The 23894-nt window shown below is 36.1% G+C and overlaps 1 protein-coding gene across 1 annotated transcript in view; it reads right to left on the reverse strand.

Annotated features, from left to right (window-relative positions):
- Positions 1-463: 463 nt before the first annotated feature.
- Positions 464-23894, reverse strand: part of HEATR5A (HEAT repeat containing 5A) — a 55573-nt gene continuing 32142 nt past the window's right edge. Inside the window, exons 22-37 of the mRNA XM_066552176.1 lie at positions 21824-21850; positions 19871-20009; positions 18852-19031; positions 17803-18042; positions 16903-17084; positions 15132-15200; positions 14530-14709; positions 12352-12586; positions 11720-11968; positions 10217-10344; positions 9146-9293; positions 8198-8470; positions 5590-5814; positions 3974-4128; positions 2403-2616; positions 464-2125 (exon numbers count right to left, since the gene is read on the reverse strand). Coding sequence (XP_066408273.1) covers positions 1824-2125; positions 2403-2616; positions 3974-4128; positions 5590-5814; positions 8198-8470; positions 9146-9293; positions 10217-10344; positions 11720-11968; positions 12352-12586; positions 14530-14709; positions 15132-15200; positions 16903-17084; positions 17803-18042; positions 18852-19031; positions 19871-20009; positions 21824-21850 — 2946 coding nt within the window. The 3' untranslated portion in view covers positions 464-1823. The remainder of the gene's footprint in view (positions 2126-2402; positions 2617-3973; positions 4129-5589; positions 5815-8197; positions 8471-9145; positions 9294-10216; positions 10345-11719; positions 11969-12351; positions 12587-14529; positions 14710-15131; positions 15201-16902; positions 17085-17802; positions 18043-18851; positions 19032-19870; positions 20010-21823; positions 21851-23894) is intronic.

Raw genomic sequence — 23894 nt, forward strand, 5'->3', positions numbered from 1 at the left:
TCCAGAAGCAGCCTTGGGAAACAAAACAAAAGGAAAAAAAACCACCAGTAAACTTGGAAGGACAAAGCAACATGATAAAAAATAAGAATGAGATAAAGATGAGTAACTGCCAAATCTAACACAAGTCTCTTTTAACAGCCAGCAACGACAGATTTGACTTCAATGAAGAGGTGGAACACAGGACTTGTGGTTCTCCATGGAAAGATGGAATCTCAGCCATCTTCTCACATTTCAGCATTTGGCACAAACCAGGGATTTACACATGAAAAATCTCCCTGGTCCTACTTATTTACTCATTGTGCTACTCACAACAGAGGAAGACCTGCAATGTCAAGTCCCAGACCTTGATGCAACCAACCCAAACATTCATTATTAGTTTCCTTGAGACAGAATACAACAATTTTTTCTGATACACAAGTCCTTTGAGTTCCTCTGCTATTGGATAAAATAACTAAGACAAATATTAAGTGAAGAAAATTAGCTTTATTTATGTAAATTAGAAAAAAGAATTGTTAGAACTTTGGTCAAATTGTTAATTCTGTACAATTTACAATTATATTTACATACAAAACTTCTAGTAAAATACAGTACATCACACTCTTCCTGAGTCACAGTGTGTTTCTCAGTTCTGTAAATATTTTTTTCTTCTTCCTTTTAAAGCAATTAGATTCAAGAAGGAAATAGTATCCTCAGTTTGACAGTGTTTGGTTTAGGTAATACTGTATTAAGAAAGAAGTCAATACATTGTACTTAGAAAATACTTTGTAGCCATTGCAGTTTTGATAGTTATTTTTCTATATTAAAATATGTTCCTTCCTAAAAATGTTAATTACATACTTCTTATTATGAGCTTGTTGCACTCTATTTATAGACACAAGACAAGGTGACTTCAAATACTTCCATCTCTCACTGCAGAGATACAGAAATCAGGTAACATGTATAGATCAGTGATCATTCAAAGATCAGGGAACATCCATCCACTTAGAGCAGAGGTCTGAATTGAGGCACAGTATGTTAAGATTGCTGTCCAGTCCTGGACAGGATATGTAAGCTATTGCCTGGCTCCCCTAACACAAACTTACCAAAGCACACATCCTGAAAAGTGAGACTCTGTCAAGCAGCAAGGCACCAAGCCTGTCAATCCTTACATATGCATGGCAGTCCCCCTCTGAAAAGAGCCACGGTCCCCAGGGAGGGGCTGTACAGCTGCATTTCACAGCATTTGGTACATCTTGGCCAGCTCAAGATGTTATTAAGATTAAAGCTATCCATATTACCTTTATGGAGTTGAATTTTCTGAGATCAACAATAAACTGTTATAAGGCTTATAAGGATATTTAATCTGTTTAATGAATGATGCAGTATGTTAAATTAGTAATTAGCATAGATTACAACCTGTAAGTAAATTTATGTCCCTGTTAAATCCAAAACCCAATTATAGTAACTAATTTTTGACAAATATTAATTTTTAAAAAAACTTAACTTTACTTAATGGCTAAGTGTGGGATGCTCTTAAATATATCTATGGTAAAGTACACTATATTTTTTTTTAACATAGGCATGTGCATTTCTGATATTTTAGTCCAAAATAATAAAAAAATACAGTTTTGATGGCCTCTCATTTACTCATAGTGTTTAGAGATATTTAAGAAGGCTTTCACTAAGAGAACTTTACCTAGAAACTTGCTTTCTCTTAAAAACTCTGTAATACTTCAGCACAAACTGAAATACATGATATCAACTCATGACAATCCTTTGATTAGAAATTAATAGGGACTTTTTAGCTGTTGACATCCAAGTGCGTAAAATGACAATATGGGGCTTTAAAGAAAATTGGTCTTCAGCTGAATGCTTGAACTTTTCCCAGGAGTTTTTGCATGTTTAGTAGTCTTCACTTTGATGCTTTCTTGATTGCCTTTAATAGCTGACTCAAGCCTGGCTTTCATAGTTGGAGAGGAGGCCATTAGTTTTTTAAAAACTGATGAATACTGTGGACCAATCTGCATCAGAGTTTGCAAAGCAAACTCATGCAGATTTTTTGCCGAGGTTGTAGCAGAAACCAGCGCATTTTCATCCAAAAGAAAGGAAATGAGGATGGGAAGGAAGCAGGCCACCAAGTGAGCACCTATAAACATGGAAAACAGAACTTAAATACACAATTTTTAAAAATAGTGTCAAATTCTAACTGGAAGTATTTCTCTAAGTTAACATGGATTTCAAACTGTAAAGCTGCAAATGTTAGCTGAACTATAGGGTAAAAAACCCAACATTCCTGTGAGCAATTTTCTTGGCAATTAGTGTTCAGGACCGAATTCCTAGTGGTCATTTTGGTTTTAGTTTGTTATTTATGGCAACTTTGAGCCTTTGTAATGCTTTGGGTCCAAGAAATGGAAGTAACTTACGGTGCTGTTCCTCAGCAGCAGCAGTCAGAGCTGTAACCACCTTTATTCCCTCCTGAATGACTTGAAGTTCAGCAGCATTTTCAGGTTTTGCTTTTTCTGTTTCCTGCAGTTTCCCTACAATGGATGGCACTAAAGAATGGATATAAGGGTATGACACAGTTTTGTTTGGATGCTGAAAGATGGAGTGCAGAAGCTGGTAGCATTTACACTGCACCTAAAGGGAAAATGAAATTTGCAGTTAAAAAGCATTATAGTTCAAAATACATCTCTGGGTGTTCTAAATCTAACAGCTTGTCAGATAAAATTTTTGGGAGAGAGAAAAATGTGCTTCACAACTTTAAAATTCATCAGGCTGTAGGTTGCTCATGTATAATACTTTACAGGACTATTATAACTTGTAATCAATTATTAATAGAAACCAGATCATGCATTCTGTTCTTTCCATCAAATTTTATATCTTCTGACATTTTTGAGTTAAGGAAAAAATACCATTTTTATTTGAAGATTAGTATTATTTTGAAAATACTCTCTTCTTAGCAAAAGTGCAATACCAAAAAAGTGGTACTTAAAATATAAGCAATATCCCTGTCAAACTGTAGGTACCATTTTAAAATGCCTTAAATGATGCAGTGGCTGCATCTCTTTGGAGGTCAATAGGACTGAAGCTGCCGAGTTCCTACATAATTCCCGAACAGCTCTGATGCCTAAATACTTGGATGAAATTTGCAAATGCATGCTAATATTTCCTTGCAGTCATATTTGGCATTTTCAGTTTCCTAACAGTGAAAACCAAAGTTTACAATACTGGGAATGTACTGATACATAAAAAAGTATTGTCTTACAGTTATTTCTCAAGTAAATGAAACTTTACTTTTCTATTACTACACAAATAGATATAGTGGAGATACAAGAAAAGCAGCTTACACAGAATTCTAACAAATACAAAATCTAACGGATGTTATTTTCAGAGCCGAACTTTGAAAGCGAAAAAAAAGCCATTTGTATAAATGCTTTTTTTCCCTGATACATTTCTTTTGGTGAAGGATAGTAATATATGAATTGTGGCACTATAATCTAATGCCACTACATGAAAATATTTATGCTAGGTCAGAACAAAACATGAATCTAGTTCAGTAAGCTGCATCCAGCAGCGGCCAGGAGCTGATGTTTATGGACAGTAAGTTTTGTAGTGGTACTTGCTCCAGCTCCCAAAGACTCACAGCTGAGGGATTTCCTGTGCAAAAGACACTATCTGTGTGCTGAAGATAAAATGAACAAATAAAATTTGACAAGTGCCTGCAACACCACACAACTGTATTGTGTACTTAGCAATGCATAAAGCACTGAGTCTGATGCAGTAAAAAAATAGGAATACAGAATTGCATACAGAACAATGATTAAATGCACTGCTGGACATGTTCTTTTCTTGCTCACTTGTTCAAACTTTATTTTAAAATACAACAGATATAGTCAGGAGAGAATGAACTTCTATCAACACAGAGGAACAACTAAAATAAGCTAATATTCATTTAGTGTGGTAGTGACATTCTATTAACTTCACCAGTACTTACAAGAGGATCTTTTGAGTCAAGTGTTGTTTTAAACTTCTCCATACAACGCTTCTGAAGGCACTCTACAGTAGTAACTTCTGGGCTGGTAGACATAACAAATACTGTAATAGCAGTTAGAAGGCTGATTTCATCGAGTTCTTGGAGAAGGCCATCTACTATCAATAAAGTAAGAAAATTGTTAGATTTACATTAAAAATTCTACGAGTTCAAGTGGTACAAAGAGGTGGAATAAAAATATCAATGTCTACGTTTCTTTAGTTTTCAAATACATGACATCCTCTGATACAGTGGGATGGACTTTTACTGCAACAAAAGCTAAGGACAAAATGGGAATTCTAATATTTAGAAATTATAACATACTTCTATTCCATTGTTTCTTTGCATAAAGTACAATAAATATCTTTGAAGAGCTGGTATGACATATTAGAGTGCAATCTATTTGAGAATAATATAAAATTTGCATTTAGAATATATATTCTTCTGCTGTAAGTTTTAAACAATTTTGTAAAGAGAAGTTCTAACAACAAATTTCAGTGTAAGAGATTAACATAAGGAACAATGAAAATACTATGAACTCAGGAAGTTGAAGCAGCAGCACACAGCAAACTGATTCAAGACAAAAAATTCTTTTTTTGCACTACTGTTTTAATACCCTTTGCTTCACTAGAGACACTAGCTCTTAGTGGAGAACCTGCAATCAGTGAACAGCTGGCTTTTATGCTCTGCTGTACACTGAAGCCATAGCTCCTGTTTATGCCTTCATCCATGGAATTACACTGTGGCACTAAATAACACAGGAGTAAGCCTGCAAACCCACTGTCCTGGTTTCAGCTGGGGTACAGCTAATTTCTTCTCAGTAGCTGTTGCAGTGCTGTGTTTTGGATTCAGAATGACAATGGTGTTGATAATACACTGATGTTTTGGTTTTTGCTAAGCTGTGTTGTTTATCCTAAGTCAAGGACTTTTCCCCTAGTCTCATGCTGTGCCAGTGAGAAGATAAGCAAATGAAACTGGGAGGGAGCATAGCTGGGATGGGTGTCTTGAACTGACCAAAGGGGTACTCCCCACCATACAGCATCATGCCCAGTAAATAAACTGGGGGGAGTTACTTGGAAGGGCAGATGATCTGGTTTCAGGAAGGGGGGTTTGGCATTGGTCAGAAACTGGTAAGCAACTGAACAGTGCATCACTTGTTTTTCTCTTTTTGTTATCATTATTATTATAATTTACCATTATTACTTTATTTTCCTTAGTTTCAATTATTACACTGTTCTTACCTCAACATACAAGTTTTACTTTGATTCTTCTCCCCACTCCCCTAGGGTGGGGGGAAGAGGGAGTGGGGGTTCAGCGAGTGGCTGCGTGGTGCCCAATTTCCAGCTGGGCTTAAATCATGACACCCACATTTATACTTTTATAGATGATGACTTCTCATATGGACTGTAGGGACAAGACTGCACTATAGTTTCAATAGCGCTTGGTAACCAGCTAATTCTCTTGTGACTAAGAGAGAAGTCTTTTTTTAGATATGCATGAATTTGATTTAAATAAAACCAAACAACATTTCACACAAACATTTCTCATTTTTAACTCATAAAGCCAGTATCTGTGCCTACCTTGATCCCAACAGTCAAGCACTGTGACCAAAGCACTACGTAGAAGATTAGTCCAAGCATTCTGACTCTTCTCTGCTCGAGCCATTGGAGAAGACAAGAGTCCTTTCAGAGCTTGTAGAGATGCAGCAACTGTCAGAGGTAACTGGCCATCTCGCAATTTCACAGCTGTCTCTTTAAGTACTCCAATAATTAGGTACAAAATAGTAGGAAGAACTGAAACACTTCCTGTAAAACAATGCAAATTAATTTCACAGAAATTTTAAAAAATGCAGGTACTTTTTACATTAAAAAATTGAGGCAGTTTTCTTGGATTCTCTTTTTAATGTATAATTTATAATTTTTAAGCATATCTGTGAATAGAGGCACTGGTAATTTGAAGAAAAGATTTGAAATATCATGTGGCCTGCTATGGCAAACAGGGAGTCAGACTGCTTAAGTGAACTTAAACCTCTTCCCCTTTAAAATAAGCATTGTATATCTTTTCCTTGATGGTTTTATTATGTGAAGTGTGGAATTATGTCATATTCAGAGAAAAGTAAGAACAGAACCACAGAGGAGGTGGTTCTCAGGGAAGAGAAGCCGTGGAAGTATACAAAGTATAGCAGAGTATACAGTATATACTAGTATACATACTGGTACATAGTAAATTCTTTGTATATACTACAGTATAGAAAGAAGAGTAGAAAACAAAGTACAAGCATCTAAGTATATTTTGCATGTGAAGACAATACAGTGAAGGAAATTAACAGGGGGTAATTTCAAAACTGGCAAGAGGAAACACTTCTATCACATGATATGTGGTTAGCTAAGGATGCCATTGCTCCAGGAAATCACTGAAGTCAAGAATTTAGTAAGAGTAATAAGGACTTCAGAATAAATATATGTATAAAACCCCCTAGAATTTGAATAGAAGTCTCCAAAAACATCTTGGAAAAGACCTAAGGAGAGAGGCAGATTGTTCCACTGGCTAATAAAAAGATTTTCTTGTCTGAGAATCTGATAGTTGACTAGTCATAATAAGAGACCACAAAAATGTTTTAAAATTCACAGGAATAATTTGGCATAGCAGTTTCACTTATTTTTATGTCTTTGAATCTAATACTAATACAGAATTCTGCATATATTGGAAGTAACCTAGAAATCTGCATACTTATGTGTTGCTCCTGTCCTAAGTTATGACTCAGCAAAGGACAGAGTTAAGCATATGGCTTAATATGCTTATCTCATTCCCTAAACAGCAAAATGCTTATGTTTCTAAGATTTTAATATACTAATGTTCATGAGAGACCTGTTGAATAGCGAGAGTCTCTGGCTATGCATAAGTATTTTCTGAAGCTGAGGACATCTATTTTTGAACAGTCAGTCTTTGAAAATTTACTGCTGGAATTCAGTAGGAAATGTAGGTCACGAACATAATTTACTTGCAAATTTTTTTATGCAAACATATGACAGGTGCCTGAAGTAAGAGGCAGTCACAGGACTGTAACTTCAGTTACCTACTAAAGGGGAAAAAATTATGCAATTCCACAGAGGAATTCTCATCTCTTTGATTATGAGCAAACTTTTGAAGCTGCTTCTTTATTCAACTGACTATATAAGCAAGCCTAAGCTCCTCTTTTTATTTACCTGAACAAAATACTTAACTTCTCTACTGCAAACGTTCCCTGTGGTCTGATCCTGCAAGGTGTTTGTGGAATAACATGGACAGCTAAAGACAAAAGTAACTACAGTGAGAAAAAATCACAGCTTATTTTTCATACAAGATAGTTGTCCTCAGATCTAGGTGATGTTATGTTTATTTCCTTTCACTTTAAACTGATAAATAACGGGCTGCAGATGGAAATGAGAAAAGCATATCATCACATTACAAGACTGCAAGGGTTACACTCCATTTATTCCATTTGGAACATCATATTCTCCATAGAAGAGTCATTTAACAGAGAACAATTTTTTTTAAAAAAGAAGAAATTTTCAGGGGTGGTAAATGCCAGAGATTTGTGTAAGGTGTAACAACAATACTTAAGGTGGGAACAACAGAGGAGTAGGGCGGAAATGGTTTGTATGTGTGGCTGTAACAGTACTGAAAGATTAAATATATATATATATATGTATGTATGTATGAATATGATATTGAAGCTTGGTGGTGGGGAACCATCCTAAAGTTGGGAGTGACTCCAAAATGAATCATGGGTAAAAGTCAACTAATCTGAGAATTCAACCATAACTGCTCACCACCGTTTGTTAATGTTCAAATGATGGAAAGCTAACATCATCATTTTAAATTTAATTTATGTCTGCATTATAAATTCCAGAAAAGACAATTCAAGTAGCATATAATCATGTAGCTGTTGTATACTTCCCTGTAGAAAATGAATCTATTAATTGCACTGCTATAGGGTGGGAGAAAATGAGAAACTACTAATTTAATTGCTTTAGTTTTGTAACTTGTTTTGCAATTTGACAGTCAAAAAATAATTAGAAAAGGAAGCTGTCACAAGCAAATCAATAAAACTTGCTGCCAGACTTAGCCGTAAAATCAGGTAATAACAAAGGGACAGAAGGGCCTAATAGTCTTTCATTTATCTTTTCTTGTGATGAAATAGCATACCTTCAGGAGAACAGATTGCAGGAACATCAGAGAGAATAACTAATGCTGCTGCTACAAGTCTACTTCCATCTTCTGACAGCAACAGATGTTTTCCAGGTGGAACTGCAGGGCTACAAGTCAATTTAGGGTTGAGCTGGGGAAGCTGTCTGACAAGAATACAAACACATAGCTCCAGTGTTGCGAAGACTAATGATTTCCCAGGCACAAGTCCCCCTGTGTCTTTGCCCTCTCCAAATTCTGGTAATGTTTCCTTTTCTGCAGCACCATCATCAACTGAAAGGAAAACAAGAAATATGGCAGAAGTCTGCAGGCTGTGACTTGTTTCCAAAAAGTTTACTTCTTAAAACTGTTTCAGTACCAAATTATAATCTTGACACATATATATGTGCATGGGTATGTATTCAAAATTCTACTAGCAAACACCCATCCTTCTGAATAAGCAAACTATGCAGTGATTGCCAAAAGACAAAAGGCTGCACAATAGACTTTGACATACAAAATCCTGAGGCACCAAGCCAATATGATGTCACCTGATACAAGCACTTTGAGTCTACTCCCAGTTTTTTCCTTTTAGAAAATGAATGAGAGGAAGTTACAACCAGAGTAACTATTGGAACCTGGCTTGTAATAGCTGTGTGTGCCAAGTCTGTCCATCCCTCAGTTTTAGCTGACCCCAGCTTTTCACCAGGACTCCTCCCTCCCTGACCAGCGGCAGTTTCTGCAGTTTTTCTCCTCACTTTCTGCCCTCTGTTCAACACCTAAACCACCTGCTATCTATCATACCACCTGAATTTCTTATTTTAGGAACCTGGACTGTCTTAAGTAAACTAGAATTAGAATCCAACTGTGAAAGACTTCAATTAAGACACATCTCAGAAACCAGTTTTCCAAGAAAGAATTGCTTTAACCCTGATCACAGCTATTCAAACATCTCACACCGTACTGTACCTTCTGCACTTCTCCGCTTTTCCTTCACATGTTCTTGAGCTGCAAAGAGAATCAAGCGAACCACTTCAAGGGCAGCAAGCTGAATATCAGGTGACTCTCTGGTCAGTATCAGTCGATGCAAAACATTCAGCAGCTCTACACCCAACTCCTACAGTAAGAAAAACATCTAACATATTTTAATTTTAATGCAGGAGTTTTTGGAACTTGTTAATACTTGTTAAAGCCAACAGTGTTACTCTGATTTATCTCACTAAGGAACACAATGTAATTGACACAATCACAGGAGTTGGCATTTTCTTCACCATCCAGCTCCTAGCTCCCAGTAACAGCAGTCCCTATCAATTCTCCCAACAAAATAGCTATCACAGTTATTTAAGATATAGGGCACTTAAAACAACTGAAAAAGCCAAGGAAATCTTTATCTTCTGGCTTCTTAACTCTTGAAGGTGGGGACACTACATTGTATCCCTCCTACACTTTATGCATTTCCTTGGACAGAGCATCAACAATCAGCAGAACTTAGCCATGTCCACAGGCTCAACCACTTTCACTGGGTCAGACAATTGCATGGCATACAGGATGGTGTAAACCTTAATTGAAAGGGGGGAAAAAGAAAGAAATTTCAGTTTACTACTTCTTTTTAGGATCACTGTTGTGGTGTGTGGTGTTTTTTTTGGTTTTGCCTTTTTTCTTCTTTAGTATCACTGCTTTTGTCCAGTCTTCTTTTAACGACTTTGATTTTTACAACAGAATTAATTCAACTATGCCTTGATATAGAGAGAGTAAGAGAATCCTCTTTTCTGGAATTTGGTCTTTACCTGGCTCTCATCCTATTAATCTTATTACTCCTTCCTGATGAAATGTCCTCAAATTCTCTGCCCCTCACCTTACAGGTTCCACATTGTATTCTTTTTTTATCTCCTCCCTCTACAGCTTTGGATTTGGGTGAAGCATATAATTTACCTACTACTTATATGTTGAAGATTCCTGGAAATACAAGACACTGTAGAGGCACTGTTCAGACTAAAACTATGCCTTAATTCTGAGGGGCATTTGGTCATTATGCATTACCTGATCACCACCTATTTTGGACCTTGGCCACGGAACATCGAAGAGTGCCTGCAGAGCATGTAAGCAGGCAATAATGTTCTCCATTGCTGCATCTGATCCAGGAGAGCACAGGAACTCCACACTAATTCCTGTAAGCATCAGAAAAAAACCCCCCTGTGTACTTGAAATTTTAAGAACTGATTTTTTCCACTACTAAGTAACCTCACAGAAGGCCGAGCAACTATAGAAGTAGCATTTTAAATGAAGTCATCTCCTATTGCTAATATCTTAGGGCAAGACCTCTGTATCCATCAAAACTGTGAAAGAAACTTCACCTTCTAGACAGTATGAGACCCAATTATAATTGGCTACTAACATAAATAAAACCCCAGCAATTTGTGAATAAAACATGAGGTCTAATGAACAGACAGAGCAATTCATAACTCCTCAAAATATTGGAGATAACCTTCATATAAGCTGCAATCTATATTCTCATCCCAGCTGTACAGCTGTAATTCCAAAATGTGTGATGACTTGTGAAACCAATCAATGTCCACTAAATAACAGCTGTGCAACAGAAAAGCAGTTTTAAATTTTCAGTTTCTTGGTAGGGAATGAAAATTAAAATGCTATTTTATTCAAAAGCAGAATAAACAAGCCATATGCCCACAGTCAAATACAGGAAATTTGATGTACTAAGCAGTAGAAGAAGCAGCTTTTGTATCAGAGGTCCCACTTCTAACTGAGAGAGCAATGGAGTTCAAAGGAGAGCTGGTTCTCTGCAGAAAGACTGGGATTCAAAGGAAGACATATGTAACAAAGTCATACAAACTCATTCCAAAAAGGGATTACAAAAGAAAGATACAAAAGAGAGGCCAAGAAAAAAATATAACCAGAAATGCCTAATTGTGTAAACTTAGAGAACTGGAAGTGACTTCAACTACCTGGTTAGCTCCTGCAGTAGTGGAGGCTTAACAGAGCTTTATATGAATGTAAGGAAACATTTCTTTACTGTGTGGGTGACTGACCACAGGGACAGGCTGCCCAGAGAGGTTGATTCTCCATCCACACAGATATTCAAAAGCTGTTCAGACATGGTCCTGGACAGTTGGCTTTATGTCACCCTGCTTGAGCAGGGTGGACAAAATGATCTCCACAAGTCGCTTCCAACATATAAACTATTGTGTGATGTAAAACTGTCCTTCAGTGAAACCAACCCATACACTCTGTAACTGCACTGATACAAACACTGTAAAATCCACCCTTGAACTTGCATGTTTATGAGCACAGCAATAAGCATTTGTTTAGGGCTTGTTTAGCTCACAGTGTTTTTTGTACCACATTTGAGGAAATGCCTTACAATTTTCTCACTAGGACTTAAAATGTTTCTGAATGCATGTTTTTCCAAAAGATGCAATACTGAATGATGCAGTTAAATTTGAATAACTAAAAATTTATTTTCTAACAGTTTTATCTACATTTTGAGTTACAGCATCTAGGCAGACTATGCACTCACTCACTAACCCAAGATAAGATGAAATCTGTCGGTATTCACATCCTCAGGAGATTTCACCAAGGGTCTGGTAGAAGAATCTTGACACATGGTAGTTGGGGTAACAGGTCTGGAGAGATTTGTAACTCCTTCATCTGGATCAACAACAATGAAACCTGTGCTAGTGAGCCATAAAGCTGTAGCATAAAGTATCAATGCCCAGGAGCTGTAGTAATGAGGTCTGGCATTTTCAATTGTCTCTGCTGTATAAAATGTACCACCTAAAAGAAAAGAAATTAGTTTTAAAGGTGTAATTTATTTTCAACTACTGTATTTTCTCATTCTTAAAATGGGATTGTGTTCTATGTATGACTTTTTTTTAATGTTTGCTATTAAAATTCAGGCCAATAAGGGCACTTCATTTAGATTTATTTGGACAGAATGCAATAGATTACCTATTTCTTCTTTCCAACATAAAAAGAGCCAACAAATAAGAATACCACTCATCACCTACATGAAACCTCTGTTCTCAAAAACAGTACTGATCTTTAAATAGGTCCATAAGTAGGCTTATTCTCCATACCATCTAATCTTACTATGATCTTAACACAAGTCAGTTTGCTTACAAGGGACTTAGAAAAACATAACTAATTTGCCTTTTTACCTTCAGCAGGTAGTTGTGATGCATAATCTGGAGGCAAAGTTAAGAGAGCAAAATCCTGAAGTGCAGCAAGCCAGAGCTTGCTCAGTGTTCCAAGATCAGCCTGTACCAAGTCCAGAAGACCACTGGCCGAAAATGTTACATCTCTGTAGCTTTCTTCAGAGGAGTTTACAATTTTTAAACTGTGCTTATGTGTATCACTTTGATTTTTCTGCTTTTCAATTGCAACTATGTAAACCTGTTGATATATTTGGATAGAGAGTTACAAATATTAATACTTGGAAAACTACTGCGATCACTAGCATGACTGCCTGTTGAACAGGCACGAGATTTCCTAGAATCTATTTCTGCTTCAACTCCAGTAAGCATGCTTGAATAAGCCCTTTTTCTCTAAATGTTCTGAATCCTTTCCCCAGCTAATTATGTTGCAAGAATCCCCCAAAAGGGGAAAACTACTAGAATTCCTACCTGCAATTAAGTACCCCGCTCTTAAAAAGTAATATATTATTTGTCCAGTTTTTGCTTCCAACCATCAAACCCTGTTACAGCTACAACACTGAAGAACTATCAAATAATAGACCTATAATAATGATTCAGAAACAACAGTTAACCCCTTCCTAAATATTTTTTAAACTGAAATGCTACATGGCACTTCTCAAAATTATGTGTTGTTTCATGTTAGCAGTACAGAATGAAGAGTACAATCTTGCATACTTGGCAAACTTTGGGTGTTACCATCTATAGATTAATTTCAGTGTAATTTTCCTAGATAGCTCTCTGGTTATCAAAAAGATAAAATTGAAAAAGCTTCAGGAAAACAACTCTCTGTAGTGTCTCCAAAATGCCCCTGGAGAGAAGCTCTTCTCAACTATAAAGGACACATTTAGATTCAATGAATCTCAAGTCAGCTTTGTTGAATACTAGTTCCCTGCAATTTTGATTTCTGCATCTTTTTAATGTTTGCTAGCTGTAGTGGGTTGTCCCAGAGAAGCAACTAAACACACACCAAGCCCTTGTCTCACACCTCCCTGCAGCAATTGGATGGGGTAATTCCTCCAATTTCTGTAAAAAAGAAATAGGTAACACTCTAAGGAAGAAGGAACTGCCTAGGGCTTAAGTGAAATATTTGCAAATTACAGCTCACAAAAGCTTATAGGAAATTCTACAGAGTTTCCTTTGAAGAATTCTAGTGATCTTAATAATAGGCTAGAACAGTCTACAGATCTTCACTTCTGACAGCTGAGTCTCACATCTAGTCTGAATTTTGTCCTGGCTTCTGACCAGTGAAAGGTTGTTACATGCTATTAAAAACCTTTTCTTCATGTAATGATTTTAAATTTATCACGGTACTTTATCTTTTAAATCTCTCAGTGAAAGCATGTTTTCAAGATTTTTATTCCCACCTGCTAGCTTGTCTCCAAGGGCTTTGCTATTTTGTCAATATCTGTTCTCAAATATGCACATGAAACATTGGTATATTTTTCTACAAATGTTTACATAAAAACTATCTATTGCCTACTTTCTCCTCCAAAGTATCTCCCTGGTTGTACACCGAAATATCATCCACCTTCATGACATGTTCATCTTTAGCTGGTTATCAACCATCAGCATCCAAGGCCATTATCACTACATTCTAACACACATCTTTTGAAGGTGGTGTACATGGTTCACATTTTTGACTTTTAAATATTTAACCTTGCATTTACACATATTAAAACAAGCATTCACATGAGGTGGCTTTATTTAAACTAAAGCAGTACTGAACTGACAATATTAATTCAAAAGATATATTTCCAAGATGTGAAATGTCATAGGCAATGAGAAAAATTATACCTGTTTAAAATAGTACATTGAGTGGACCATCACCATACATACCATCAACCATTTGTAACATACAATTTCAAATCAATATTGAACTATTCAAATATATTAAGGAATTAATATTTTTAAGTATGATACATTATTCTTGTAATATTATTCTTATTATATTATAATAAAACCTGTTTAATGAGCAGTGCTTTTGTCAAGTTTACAAAGTTCACGTACTTTCAGAGGTAACACAGCAAAGTATCAGCACCTTCTATTTAAAGAAGCATGTGAGAAATTCATGAAACTTCTGTCCAAAAGGTTCTAACTCACCCACCCGATACAAGACTAACATTGCAGAGCTGTTATACTAACCTCTGCCCAAGCCTTAAGGACAGCCAGTACTTCCATAGTTGAGGTGCTTTCATTATATTGTTCATTTTGTGCTTCTTTTCCAGCCTGCACTTTGAGCAAAGAGGACACAAGCAACTGGTGAACCCTTCGGAGGTCATTAAGATCACTTACGACACCACTCGCTATCCAGGCACTGCACACCTAGTGTTGTGAAACAGAAACAATGAGGAACAAGAAAAAAACACCACTGCATACTCTTTTTTCCATCTGTAAAATTATGAAAGCCAGATTTAATTTCTACCAAGACAGAGTTACTCTCAGACAATAACAAATGTTGAAGGACATCCCGGTTTAGTATACTTTACTAGTGAAAACCAAAACATTGTGGGGTGTCACAAAAAATGGCAAAAATATCAACTGCAACAAAGTTTCTCAAAAGACTTTAAAGTGACAATAATCTTTGAGTTGTCACAATATAGAGGTAACATAAGTGACATTATTTTTTGTGAATGGAGGATTTAAAGTTAGAGGATTTATTTCCTTTTTCTTGTGTTGCTTATCAAGCAAAAAAAAAAAGTTCAGAGGGTCTATTACCTAAGAGACTTCTGACTTTCAACACTTGCCTGACAAGCTTTTGCTGTGACATCAGGAGGAGTTTCAGGAGCAAAGGCAGGCCTAAGTGCTGCTCCAACCTAAACAGAAGTTATACAACATTTAATACATAGTGAACGATTGACTAAATACTTACTTTTCATAATCAGACTTTGTTACAATTTTCCTTTATAAAGTATAGCTCCTTTGTCCTTTTTTCACATATTGTTTCAGTGAGGTTAAAGAGCAGAGAAACAGTTTCAGTCATATTTTTATTGTTTTGCCTACACTGAAGACAATTGTTCTCTTTGAGGGAGTCTTCATGGCTGACTCCTATTTTCTTGTGCAGTCTAAAACAGAAACAGTAATGTCTTCCTTCCTGAATGCCTGACTTGATGAGGAGCCCACCAAAAAAAGCAATGTTCTGAACATGAAAGACTTTGCAAGACACTTAGCTAGTGACATTTCCTTACTCAGAAAAAAATACAGATTTAAGAAAACAACTAACTGAAGCTGGTCAACTTTGGAAAGTGAGAAAGTGTGGGGAGAGCATAAACCCCATTTACCTAATAAAAAAAGCACAAACACAAAGTTACAGGGCTGCAGAGGTTTTACCCACTCTCACTGTTGAAAACCATTTCACTAAAGTCTAATAAAAGATTCCCTAGCTGCTTTAGCATGTGTTTGAAAATTCATATTTAAGTTTGACATACTACACGTGCATCCCAAAGAGCAAGGACTACAATAAATGTTTGTGAAAGAAGTGAAAGAATTTGTTTTCAATGGCAATTAATGACAATGTCTTAAGAGCCTCTAAAGTTGAGACTTCATTTATGGAACTTCAGAACAAGATGTTAGGAAGTCATTACTTAAGTCCAGAAGATTTATATCCATCTTTTTCTGGATTATTATGATGTTTTTAGGAAAAAAAAATCTGACAATGTAGACTTGATTAACAGTTTCACATCCCTTAAACTTATCTCTTAAACAGCTAATGAGATCTGTGCACAGTATTAGCAGAAACGCATTAAAGGTACAGAAGCTTAAAAGAAAAATTATTAGCTTTACTTGTGACCTGCTTGATGGTTATGGACAGCAAGGACAGATGGTTTATTATTTTCCCTTGACAGCTTTAGACTAGACCAAGGAACTTCCTTCCCACAAAGGAGTGCCAAAAAAAAGAATTATAATGGCAAAAGCAAGATCAAAGTAGGTCAGGATGTCTTCAATGTGTCTCTCCAATTCCATGAGAGAAAGTGATCTGACCTATTCAGTGCCTGCTAGAAATTGAAGCTATATGAGGCTTAACACAGTTGTCTGTCATATTTAACACAAGTGTGGTATGGAACGCTAAATGACTAGGACATCTTTTCTCTAAATCTAGACCAAGACTTAACAGAAACAGAGTACAATCCACACTTCTCTAGCTTGTTTATTGGCCAAGATCTGCAAATGTAATAGCTGCTGTGCAAAGGCTACTTATTTCTAAGTAGAATTTAAATTTATAGTTATTCCTAATACTTCTTGCAATACTTTCACACTCTTGAAACCAATGCTTTCCAAAAAAACCAAAATTTTGGTTTTTGTTGTATTCAAGAGGGAAAAATGCTGAAACTTGAAAAATTTTGAAGCTAAAAAATTATACACCAACTGAAAAGATGATTTCTAATGAAGTCCAAACAAATTAATAATACTTCAGTAACAAAGTAACTGAAATCCAGCTCTGTACCTACACACTGTAAATGCAAATTTCTTTTAGTAATTGACTCTAAACTTTTGAAAGTTATTATCAATGGTGCTTACATTGGCTTGATACTGCTCCAGGATTACGTGACCTGGAAACTCTGGTTCTGGAACAGCTGCAAACTTCCGAACAATAATTTGCAACATTTGAAGCCCAGAAAGACGAAGTTGATCACTGTGATCTGTGGCAGCCATAAAAGCCATACGGACCAAGTCAGCTAAATGCAGTACCAAAAAGTCATCTGAAAACAGAAATTTAAAAAAGAAAATAGTTTTATTAGATTTAAATTCAGACATAATGTGTTTTATAAGACTGTTCCCAACTGTTTTCAAAGTGCATATTTTACATTTTACCTTAATATGTATCAAGGATTCACTTCAGGCAGCTTACACATAGATCAATTTTACTTGGCTACCTTATGTTAGCTGATCAAGTCTGCTTTCCATTTAAATGTAGAAAAAAAGTACTTAGAAGAAAGTATAAATATCTTCATGTATGAGACCTTCTAAAAAAGTGTTGAGGAAAACACCTCCAGATAAACACAGAGTGGTACTGAAAAATGGCCCTGTATTTCTACTGGTGATTATGCAAATTATGGAAAGAAAAAAAAGGGCGTTTTTTTCAGTCATACTCCCAGACACCAAATTGTGATGTTGTAGGCTGGTGCCAGCTATCACTTGTGACAGCCAGTGCTTATACAGAAACAAAGGCTTCCTACACATACGCCATGGTACTATAACCAGGAAACTGAGTGTAAATGCTGTAGTAAGATGCCGTTCTTTTAGCAAATAAAAATTTCTCTACTCCTTAAAGAATACAGGCTTACAATCAGAGTAATTAGAGGCTTTATTGATTACAAACAACAAATTTATGATTAATTTCATTAAGATGCAAAGAGCTAGTACTTATTTTAAGCATACTTTGCATTCTATGAAATTCTTCCAGTGCTTAACACATACCTCTTGAATCACGTTGTTTCCTTTCCTGAGCCAAAGTTATATCAAAATGTGCACTCCCTGCATTTTCACACTGGCTTATAATTTTGCAAACGCACTCTGCAGCAAAAACTCTGGTGGACCATCGTGGATTTCGGAAAGGATGGAACCTGTCATCACTGTCAGATGTTAATACAGATACATCATCCCCTTTGGCAATTTCCTCTTCTTGAGTGGTATCTATTGATGCTACTGTATTGAAATCTGTATTTTGGACACAGAAGGGAAAAAACCAAACATAATATTCTTTCTTACTATAACTGAAACCTACTAAAAGAAATATCTTCCAAATCTATCCCTAAACTCAAATCCATGGTGACTCCCTTACAGTAAATGCTAGAATTGAAATATAATGAAACTGTCAACATTTAGTTGATATTACTTGCTGAAACACAAGATTAATACCACAAAAATAAATTAAGAACTGCACTGAAAGAAGGAAAAGAAAAAAACCCTTTTAAAATTAGTGTGATACATTAGAAGCTAGTACTGTTCCAAATAAAAAAAAATCTAAATGCAAGAAGTTTTCCTCCTGCACTGCAGGTTTAAAGAATTTCCTTCACCCCCACTAATATTCAGCACAGTAATTGATTTTGTATGCTCAAGAGTTCCATTATGCTATAACAGGCCTCCATTAGTTCTATCACTAATAGAAGAACTGGTCAGAACACTTTTCTTGCAGGTAATTGCACAGGACTCACAAGCTCAAACCTATGTTATATTTCCATTTCTGCTATGGAAATGAATTAAGATCAATAATTAAATCAACAGGCAAGACATCCTAAGATGTTTACAAGAATTTGTTCAATGGGGAAAGGGCAATCAGAAGAGAGAAAGTCATATTCCTCTGAAGGAACTAAGTTAAAAGATCCAATCTTGCAATATGAATGACAATTATACAGTTCATAAATGGAAAACATTCAAGAAACTTTAATGCTTTCCCTCAGTGGCACATTGTACTGATGCAGGCTTTATTTTGATTGTGTTCTAAACTACAGTGTATTAAGACTTACCAGCAGAGGCAGCAAGAACATCTTTACAAAGCTTCAGCCAAAAGGAGAGCTTCTCAACTGCCATTGAAGTAAGCATATGAGTCAGGGTCTCTTTGATATCTTGGCACAATCTTGGGTCCAATTCTTTGTCCAGCAAGCCCAGCAATGCCCCCTCCAGGCCTATTTCTCTGATGTTCACATCTGCTAAGAACAAAGTCTGTGAGCTGAGTACTGTGCATCACAAAACTGGATTAATGACAACAGAAACCCCACTAAAGGTTGCACACAGGGTATCTTTAAAAAAGTAATTACTAGCCCTGAAATACTTTTGAAAACCATTTTATTTTTCAATTTAACACTGCAGCTAACTTATGAATATAAAACAAATGTTGAGCTTTTACAGAAAGATAGTAACAACAGGAAGAAAGTTACCCCATCAAGAAATAAGAATCCTACTCTGAATTTCACAGCATTTCCATCCCCTCAGCATCTAGATCCTGAAAAAAAAAATCACTTACCTTACTTCATAAGGTAATTCTAAAACAATGTTTTAACTTGAAATGAAAGTTAAAACTATTCTCCAAAAAAGCACAAAACCAAACATATAGAAATAATTTGTTAAATTAATATGACCAATTTTTATTTGACCAATATTACAAATTTTCAATATTAGCAGTTTTAAAAAATGGCTATATTCTATTTATTCTGAAAATTTCCAAATGAGCTTGAATTGAAAGCTGAAGTGAAAAAAATTTTTAACACCACTCACAGAAAGGCACACGAGGATGAACTAGTGATCACTCTCAGGCCTTTTAGCAAAAAGTTAATACAACAGCTACTGGCTAGATGAGCATGGATTTCCCTGCAACTCCCCTTGCATTTCCTCATTTTATAATAATTTTTTACTATACAGACAACTGAGGTAGAAGATGTTTTAAGATTTCAAGAGTATTGCAAAGTTTTCACACTCTTAGCAAAGTGTATTTAAAATTCACTGTCAATATGCCAAGCTTTTTGATCTCAAAATTTCAATACATTACCTGGAGTAAAATCTTCTTTGCTCTCTTTCACTAGTGCAACAGCATATTCTGACACTTCAGCAGCTTCTCTCTGCACAAGCTGACGTAAGCAAGCTACCACTGCACGTCTCAGCAATAAGTATGAGCTACAGAGATTCATCTGAAACATGCAAGGAGATACAGTAAGATGGCTAACAAACCTCTGTGGCAATACTTCAGTAAGGCTGGTATTTTCTGACCATTTGCAGCTATAGCAAATCTGTTAAGTCAGTAAACATGTAATTGATGCTCTTTTTGGTCAGCCTTTTTTTTTTAAACCCCCAAATGAAAAGTTTTGCAAGTCCTGTAATCAATTTTACAAAACTTTTAGCATTTCTCTCCAAAGGCAACTTACAATATTGGTTTGATGCTGAATCCACCTCTCAACCAATATTGTACGAAAACTGCCAATAACTTCAATGCCAGGTGAATCATGGTAACTAACTCTGATTACTGGGTATATGCATACTGTGGGCTTGAAAATTCAGAACAAGTCATTATCAGATGTAACTAGAGAAATGTCAGTGAAACCAAAGGTGAGAGAGTCAATCAGGCCTTAGTAAAACAGAACTACATGCATGAAAGGAAGTTTATAAGGGCAAAGAGAACACTGCCGCAGTTTCATTGGAAAAATAAAATTATATACTCAGTTTACATTAAATTATGTTTTAGAGAAGGTGAGAGAAAAGGTGAGAATTACTGGTGAATGTATGACACTGAGACAAGTCAGCTCTCCTGAGCAGTCTCTAGCAAAGAGGTTCATAGCACCATCATATTTTAACACCAACAGGCCAGTGTGTGGGATATTTTACTGGAAAATACATGATAATAGATTCACTATTACTGGAACAAGGAGAAACACTTAAAAGAACCCCAAGACATAGTGTCAAGGGCTTTTTGTTAGAATGGAGCTTTCTGATTTTTATTTGCTTCTTTCAATTTTAAGACAATCCTGAAGGGAATCCTAAAGACATGATAAACTAGCTCTGTGGTCAGGCAAGATGGCTACACCAATATTTATGCATCTTTTTCTAAATGAAGCTTAGGTTATCATAAAAAAAAATGTTCCCTACAACTAAGCAGTTGTGCACCCTTAGCTGTTACCATCCTTAAAACAGAGCTGAGTGTCTGCTGCAGGAAAACCTTGCATTAGGCTGTGCTGCTCATTTGTCAGCAACAAGCCAATATATGTTAGTCAAAATGACTAATATATATTAGTTAACATATGCTTAAAGAAAGCAATTTAAGGACAAAAAGAATAAGCAATACAGAATTTTAGCCTTGTTAGATTAACAAAACTAAGCTTCATCTTCAGAATTTCTATGCATGCAAATGAATCTGCAATACTCAGAATTACATTATACACAAAAAGATACACTCTCTCTGCATAATTCTTCTACAAGGAACCTGACTCAAGAGATATGTCTCCAAGGTACTTTAATTGCAACTTCAGAAACAGGTGAGACTTTTAATGCAACATTTACGCAAGCAAGCTACACATTCTACTTCAAGTTGGACATGCATAAATTCCGTGCTCATTTTAACAGGGAAAAAACAGAGGGCCCAACTGAGGCGACTGAAATAATGCAAGATGCACATTTTTCATCTCTCTCATTCTCCCACATTCTAAGCAGGAGACAGGACTAAATGACAGACACAAAATGCAAGCATCACATTAAAACTTAAATGTAAAAACAGTTCAATTTCTGTACTTAACACATTAAAAACAAAAGTATCCCTTACTAGGCACATAAATGAAATGTATTCCTGCCATCTGCAGAAAGTTAGGAAGGCTCTGGTTAGGATGACAATAAAATATCACTTGACATGCTAAAAGAAATTACATTAAAATGGTTAAAAAGAAAGATAAAAGATGAAATAAAAACACCACTGCAAACTGCAAAGGTTTAGGATTAACAAGGCACAGGGACCTACCAACACAGAATTATCCAACAAGATTTCCTGCACAAAAACAAATGACAACCAGTCATGACAAAACCAAAAATAGATATCACAGTGATATCAACCACACATGGAAACTGTAACATGTAAGCTCAGCATACAATAAAATTCAGAATCTTATCTCAAACATACCAAAAGCCTAATTTGCTTCGTTAATTTCTCTTATTTTTCATGCTGAACACACTTAAATTCCAGCCCAACTGCCACTAAAATTAATACTTGAACAATACCAAGACAACAGCACAGCATAGTTATTAACATTGTATAGTTATTGTGTTTCAATATTGATCTTACTGTTAATATCTTAGAGCTGAAAACTGGCATTCACTGTGTTGAGGAATACTACACCGTAAGCTTACACAGATAAGCTCTTTAGAAGTCTGTGCTCACCTAAGTTAGTTTCAGAGCTAATTTTAGACATTATTAAAAGCATATTCTGCTGTATTCTGTATTCTATACAGAATACCTCTGTAAATCTCTATTCTGCTGGAGCCAAGAATTCAAACAGCAGGGCAAGTATGCATTATTGTTAGAAGCCCCGTGAAAGATCCAATTGACAAACAGGGAACACTCTCAGAAGCTGAAGAAGGGAAGCTAGATAATGACAAGCACATGTACACAATATAAACAAAACAAAACAAAACCCCCACAAAACATGAACCAGTGAAGCAGTGTGTCCGTTGCCTAAGTCATGTTTTACTAGTGGTAGCACAGTTACAACCTGAACTGTTTAAATACACTGGAGACCTGAGCCATCTCATGCTGTAGGGGCTTAACAGGTAGAGGAGGCAGCTTGCTACTGCCTGCACAAGAAGTTGTTTTAGCATGCCTAATGATGTAAAAAAGAAATTAAGAAGGAGGACACAGAGGGTTATGAGAGCGAAGGGAGGTAAAAGACAAGGTGAAGAGGAAGTGAGGGGGGATGGCAGGAGAATGAGGACTGTAAAAAGGAAAGTTCAAAAGCACAGACATTTAACAGAATCCTTGGGCAAAGAGGATGGAGAGGGGTGTTGGTTCAAATGCTACTAAAAAAAGTAAAAAAAAAAATTTTGCATATTAGTTTTCAGGATTTTATAAGTGAAGATTCATGTTTCTACAGATGGAGGGGGAAATATCACTCAGATATCTGACTGCCTCTCCTGTTTTTCTTCTCTAAATAAAGAATGCAATGGTGGATATCCACATGGTCTAGGGCCTAGCTTTTGCATGCTACTTTCCCTTAAGACTTCAAAATGTCAACAGCAACACAAAGGAGGACAATCACACCTTGTTCTCCAAACTGCAGACATTTAACTCATGAAGAATAACTAGCTGAGGGTCACCTTGCAAGTAAACAGCACAGTGAGGTGCAGATTTCAGATCCAATAACTTATTCTGCTTCCCTAATGAGAGGGTGATTTAGTGGGTGGAAGCTACACGAATGGATGTTGAGTTTTACAAATGCAGACTTCTTCTTGTGCAATTATCTTCTCACAGACCTGCAAAGCACACACCCAAAAAGCCTTGTTTATGACATTCTTCAGAGACGCACTGACATTACTGAATTGTCAATACCAGCAGCATTGGCCTTGGTTGTACAAGCTCATGAAGAGAAGATCACCCATGTGAGGCTGCTGCTTTGGTGGACTCCTCTCCAGGAAGCCTACAGTCACTTCTGGGATAGAGGGGAACTCAGATGCATGAACACACAAACTCGAGCCATGACCCCTGCTTCTTAATTGACTAATTTAGTATTATGAAATTCATAAACCACTGTATAAAGTACCTAGAGACAACTTCTAAAAACAATAAAAATCAGTAATATTATGTAGACAAGGTAACTTTGTCATGATATCCTCTATATTAGTAGGTATTTGATAATAACAGAGAGATTGAAGCAGACTGCACATGGACTTACAGATGCTCCCAAAAGGTATCACACCTCCAAGCAAGGGACTGTCTGATATGGTTTGTTGTGATTTTATCAATGTAAGAAAAACTATGTTTTACCCAACAAACAGAAAATAATTGTTAGTGTATGTTAAAACAACACTTCACATTAGTT

This window comes from Molothrus aeneus, chromosome 6, assembly GCF_037042795.1.
Source record: "Molothrus aeneus isolate 106 chromosome 6, BPBGC_Maene_1.0, whole genome shotgun sequence".
In the NCBI taxonomy this organism is placed as follows: domain Eukaryota; kingdom Metazoa; phylum Chordata; class Aves; order Passeriformes; family Icteridae; genus Molothrus; species Molothrus aeneus.